At 41.9% G+C, this 6,163-nt stretch overlaps 1 protein-coding gene across 1 annotated transcript; it reads left to right on the top strand.

Moving 5' to 3' along the window:
• Positions 1 to 795: 795 nt before the first annotated feature.
• On the top strand, positions 796 to 1,703 carry LOC122614251 (transmembrane emp24 domain-containing protein 1). Its single transcript, XM_043788785.1, has one exon. It carries the CDS (start codon positions 904 to 906, stop codon positions 1,591 to 1,593), a length of 690 nt encoding a protein of 229 aa, XP_043644720.1. The 5' UTR covers positions 796 to 903; the 3' UTR covers positions 1,594 to 1,703.
• Positions 1,704 to 6,163: the final 4,460 nt, after the last annotated feature.

Below are 6,163 nucleotides of genomic sequence, written 5' to 3' on the forward strand. Positions count from 1 at the left end.
CTCTACAAAGCTGAGCCTCTTATATTTCGCATCGTTGCGGAAAAGCCAAATATATAAAATATTTTATATAAATGTCAAATAATAAATATTACAAATTAAAAAAAATACCTTATTCGTTTTCCTTTTAATAATTACCAAATTCTTGAAGTACTTAAAGGGTATAGCATTCTCCTCGATACTTCTACACATTTTAGCGTACTTTTTGTCTCACGCTGCGTCGCCGACAGTTTTTAAAAAAATGAAAGCGCTCGACTCGCCACGCCGCCCTTCCAGTGCCACGCCCACTGCCATTTCCACCAGCCACCGCCCACCTTTGGCAGCATCAGCAGCAACGGTAGCATAAATTTCCATTACCGTTGACAAATATTTACACATCGACCTCAATTCATATTCCTTTTGATGCAGTTGCTTTTAGTTTTGCCAGTCTGGTGGGTGGATGGGAGGGGGATATGTGGCATGGAATTGCGAGGGGGGCGGGTGGCAATTGGTGCTGGCTATTAAAAGCTGCATTTAGCACTATGCGCTCGCTCACACAACGTTCCTCCAAAGGCCATATGGCAATGCACTGCAGAAAAGCTGCAGCACACGTGGAACTTCTGGTTCAGTTCCAAAAAATATTCTGAAAAGTTTAAATAATATGCGGTCTTTATTAGAATGTAAGTCGTATGCATAACAAATTATGCAGTCAATAGAAAACACACCAAAATGAATAAATAAATAATATTAAATAATCTTTAAAGACTTGACGGGGCAAGTGCAGCTTTCCCCCAAATGTTCACTCTCCTCATTAAGCAGGCTACTCCCTTCACTTCCCTAAATACAGACAGAGTGTAAAATAGGCAACCGAACACCAACCAACCAGTCGAACAATTCGAGTCGTAAAATTGGCAAAGCGTCGCGAAAATGTTTCGAATCGCCCGTGTTATTTTGTTGGCCCTGCTGTTGGATCTCGAATTTTCCGATGCCGAGCCGCACAACAAACAACTGACTGTGTTCGTGGAAGCTGGCCGCCAGGAGTGCTTTTATCAGCCGATTGCCTCCACCGAGAACATAAACATAGACTATCAGGTGATACACGGAGGTCTCGGCGAGACCCACGTCAATTTTAATCTCATGGATCCGATTCGTCGGCTTCTGATAAATGAAATCAAACGGGAGAAGGGCAAACACAGCATGAAGGCCAACGAAACGGGCTCTTATAAGTTCTGCTTCGATAACACCATCAGCACTTTTAACCAAAAGATCGTTTCCTTCGCCCTGGAAGTAGCTCCGGCCGACCGGGAGGAGCGGGAATGGCGAGATCTTCGCCAGGAAATGTTGACCGACTACCAATTTGACGTGGCCTATGCTGGTATCGATGGCTACATGGGAAAGATCCATGTCAACCTCATGAGATCCCGCCAGACTCAGGACTTCATTCGAGCGATCGAGGCCAGGGATCGCAACGTGGCCGAGTCCACCTACTCCATGGTCAACAACTGGTCGTGGGCCCAGTTTTTGTCCATGATATTTGTTGGCTTCCTGCAGGTCTTGATGGTCCGGAGCATTTTCCATACGACAGGAACGTTTTACAAGTTCTGGAAGAGCTTTTAAGCTTTAGCTCTTTAGAAGAATGTGAGATTGAACAAATGATGTGGTGTATTTAAAAATATTTATCAGGGCATGCAAACTTAAAAATAAATAAATAATCTTATAAATGTTAAGCTTATTAAGTACTTAAAAACATACTCTCCATACACTGATACTCAAGGGGTCTTTTCCTCATTTGGCTGCTCCTCGTGTGAGCTTCCTCCAAACGGTAATTTGCACTTCCCGTGTTTAATTTTTCTCCCGCTCCTTAGGCTTGGCCTTACATTTGCCACGCCCTTTTTTTGTCCGCCCTCTGCTGCAGCGTATTGTTGGCGTAATTAACAACTGCGGCTCCGTTGGCCATTGTTTACTCAGTGGCAGCCAGCGTCGCAGTGTTAATTACTCCCCGGCGCACTGGAGTCTTCCCGAACCACCTTGCCTCTTAGTCCTCGTGTGCCCGGCGTGCTCCTGGGGGACCCACTGACACAGTGGCTCTCTTGGCCTCCAAGCTGCCTTCCCGGGTGACTTTTGGGCGAGGCCACCGGCGATGACAGTGCTCCCGGCGCCGCTGAAAGGTGCAAATTAAAGTGCCACCTGTGGCTAGTCTAGTGCCTCGGAAGTGCCAGTGAGAGCGAGGTCTGGAAGAAGAGTGGTGTCTGGGAAGACATTGGAGATAGTGGACATAAGATTTGAGTATGCTAGCCATCTTTAAGGCTATTGAACCAGTAGTAAATTCTTGGAACAAAGTGCGGACAGTAAGCTTCAACATAAACTATCAATAATTAGTGCCAGCCAGATTACTTAAAAAGAACACAAATAAACCCCAATTTAAAAGAGATGCTGCCGTAATTAAGTGCCGAATTATACGTATGTGGGACTTTTGTTGAAATTCATTTCAGTTAAGGCGCCACAGTAATTTAAATCCCCCGTTGGGCACTTAAATTGTCCCTCCATCCACAATCGTTTTGGTTGACGGTAACGCCCAAACATGGGCGCACTCACGAACCGCTTAAGGACTTCATCGCGGTCCTTGTTCCTGTCATGCAAGGAATCCATCCCGGAAAATATATCAACGAAAAAGAGGTTCACACATGTGTGCATGTATGCTTATTTCTTGGCGATTTAACGAGCTTTATGGCCAGTTTTACTTTACACTTAAGTGGCGTTTTAAAGCTCCAAGGGAAACCGCCGGGGGAAAGGGCTGACGATCGTTTGTCAGTGCCAGAGGAAATGAAAAAGAAAAGCCGCTGTTAATTTCATTACGACGGCTGCATCTCTGCACAATCGTAAAAAGGACATTTAATTGCAGCTGCCAAACGATGCAAAGGCGGCGTTGGCCATTTTAACGATCAAATTATGGACGAGAAGGAGTTGTGTCGGCCAAGAGAGAAGTCACAATTGCATGCAGATATCCTCGCCAGATACTGTCGTGTCCATTTTATCCATGGCACCAGCTGTCATCGTCCTTCAGTGCTAAAATCCCCTTTTGCCAGTTTAATAAGAAGGGAAAACCGGGTTGCAAATGAATAAAGTTTCCTCACAACCTTTATCGATGAATGAAAATTTGCCTTCGAGCGTAAGTAAAAGATTAGGGCTTGGTAATCTCCTTATACATAGACATTTTGTGGTTGAAATAAATTGGAAATATAAATAAATACCGACCAGCAGGGCATGTAACTTGCAATAACAGACTGAGGCGTCGATTGACAAAATATTAATGGAAAAGCCACACAAACAAGGTTCGATACAACATTTTGTAGAATACACTCGAAAAACTAAAAGTTCCTATTTAGGTTGCAAATATATTTTAAGCGTATTAGTCTCCAAAAAATACCGAATAACTTTCGAAAATGTGGACAGTTTTGGGTGATTTGGCATATAGATAAAAATTTGACAGGCAAAAGTTTAGATGGGAAAAATGTAAACATTTAAACACAGTTTTGGAAGGCTTAAAGTCACTTGAGTAAACTTGCACATACAAGTCGTCTTTACAATCTAACTGCCTAGTTCCTATCTGAAATCTTAACTCTCTAGCTAGGAAACTATTACCCAAAACTCGAAGGACAGACTGACGGAAATGACCTGATCAAGAATATTTTTACTTCGCCTCCTTTTACATGTGACATGTCTTTATGCGAACCCAAAAAACTCTCTTACTCTACGTGTACGTGGTATAATTTTGTACAGTTTGTTTTTATTATGTAAGGACGTAGGTGAAAACGTGAAGATAAAGAAATGCACTTTAAGGAACTCAAACTGCTTTTAATGAAAATAGAGAATACTGGGCAATGTATATAACACATGAATATGAAAAAATATAAAAAATATAACTGAATTACTGAACAGAAGTTGAATAGAACTGATGACAACTACCGTAAGTAAAACCAAGGTACATAGTTAGATTGGACTTTGAGGGCATTTGGAGATGGCATGCAAAAGATTCATCCTTAGAAAGCTTTTGAATCTTATTTTCCGTTTGACTTTGTCTTAATTAGCGGTTAGATACTGTATCAACGTGTCCCTGTGTAATATAATTACTTCGCCTGTGAGTCAATTCTGGCAATCAAATATAGCTGGCATCGCTGGCATCATCAACAAACATTGGTCACAGTACGCGGCCAATGATAATTAATAACAATTATGTCTGTTTCGAGCGTTTAATTACAAAGTCTAGTTTTCCCAGATAATTGTTGTAAACCAGATTTACCCCTTAAAAAAGGCAAATGCTAACGATAAGGTTACCATGTCATTGCTAGATGGTGGACATACCTGTTAGTGGTATATTAAAGGATTCATAGGATATAAAATATGTAACAGTTAGAAAAGCGGATATCGTATTTAGGACCACCAAGAACACTGACAGGGAATTTGGGATAAATCATGCTAATTTTAGTGACGCATAAGCTGTCCAAAAGATTGTCACGACATTTCTATCAGCCACAAACCGAAGATCTATCAAGCAACCACTAATAAAAAATGTCTGGATATTTTTATGCCTTTACTTATTTTAAATCAGTTCATACCGATATGCTAAAAACTTTTTCCCCTTTTCTTGTAAAGTTTATTTCAGTTTTAAGGTACCTAAGTTATTAGGTACGTATTGAAAATGTAATTTACCATACAAAAATGCCCTAAAATATATTTAGAAGCTAATTTGGGATTCCATTTTATCGCAAGAATTTGTCCGCGTATTTTTGCGTATGTTCCTCCCTATCGACTTCTCAGCCTTTTATCTCGAGAGCAATTCCATTAAGCATGCAAGTTGTGAGCACATATAAAAAGGTACGGAGCACAGGAGTTGTTCATTATGCATGACAAGTGACATATCAAGACATATGGCTTGAGTTGGCAGAAGTTGGCAGGAGTTGGCAGGAACCTTAAGACCCTACTGCCCTGCCCCACATTCATTTTGCTCCTCGCACACTCAGACACATATACATATACATATATTTTCATTTTAGGGGCGTTTTAATTGCAAACTGGCACACAAGGAACCCATTCGCGTTGCCTTGGCAGTCCCCTCTAATATTGCCTGCTGACCATGGCCATTAGGGGCGGTCAAGTGGCCGCCACGCCACAACCAACCTTCCACAAACTCCACAACCTTCCGCCGACAATCAGGCGAACAAATTGGGTTACTGCTCAACTGTCTGGTTAATGGCTACAATGACACAATTAATTGCATGTTGGCGGCCATTTGCAGCACTCGAGACCCTCAGCTGCCGCCGCTGCCAATGTGAATTAAGTTTGTGCAAAAACTTAATATGCGGCCAATGCTAAAAATAAATTACTAATTAGTCCTCAGATCCTCTCAATGCAACGCTGACACTGACAGCCGCCACATTGAAAGTGGCACACGGAAAATCAGAGTTTAGGCAACAGTGATGCGAGGGAAAATCCTGGAAATATTACAGTTTCAAGTCCACAAGGACATGTTTTTGAAAATATAAAGGGCTGTTTTAAATGCTGAGTCATTTCTTTAGTCACAGACATATCCATGAAAAAAAATAATTGAATTAACTCTTGCTCTGCTCTTCTTTGTGCCATTACTGATATAGCAAGGAAACGGTTTTAGGTATGTTTGCGAGTGCGTATTTCACATATACTGCAATTATTTGGAAAAGTAAAACAGTGCAATTCAGCATAACTTTTACCAGTTAATAACTTTCAGCCTCCCATGTGCCTATATCTCTCTCATATGGTTCTTTACCTCTTTATCCCTTTTTGCCGACCTGCCGGCGCCGGAATGTCCTGTCCGGGGTCGAAGCATACTTCCTGCGATTGTATTGTGTTTAGCCGGGGCAGGGAAAGCTGAACAGAGCGCTTTAAATTGCAAAAAGCTTTTGCCCTTCAGTCGCTCGGTATTCCATTTTCCTCCGAAGGGAAACTTTGCCAGCAAAAGGCAGAGCGCTCATAACAATGAAACTTTGCACGCTTGGCAATTATGTGAGTGGGCCAATGCACACACATATGACCCCATATCCTTTGGCAAATTAACCCACTTCTGCTCAGCCATCCAATGTTTTCTTAGCTGCGTCTGCAGATGTACAATTTTCATTACGTTTTTCGAGAGTGTTTTTACTTTTCCCCCCCA

This window comes from Drosophila teissieri, chromosome 2R, assembly GCF_016746235.2.
Source record: "Drosophila teissieri strain GT53w chromosome 2R, Prin_Dtei_1.1, whole genome shotgun sequence".
NCBI lineage: Eukaryota > Metazoa > Arthropoda > Insecta > Diptera > Drosophilidae > Drosophila > Drosophila teissieri.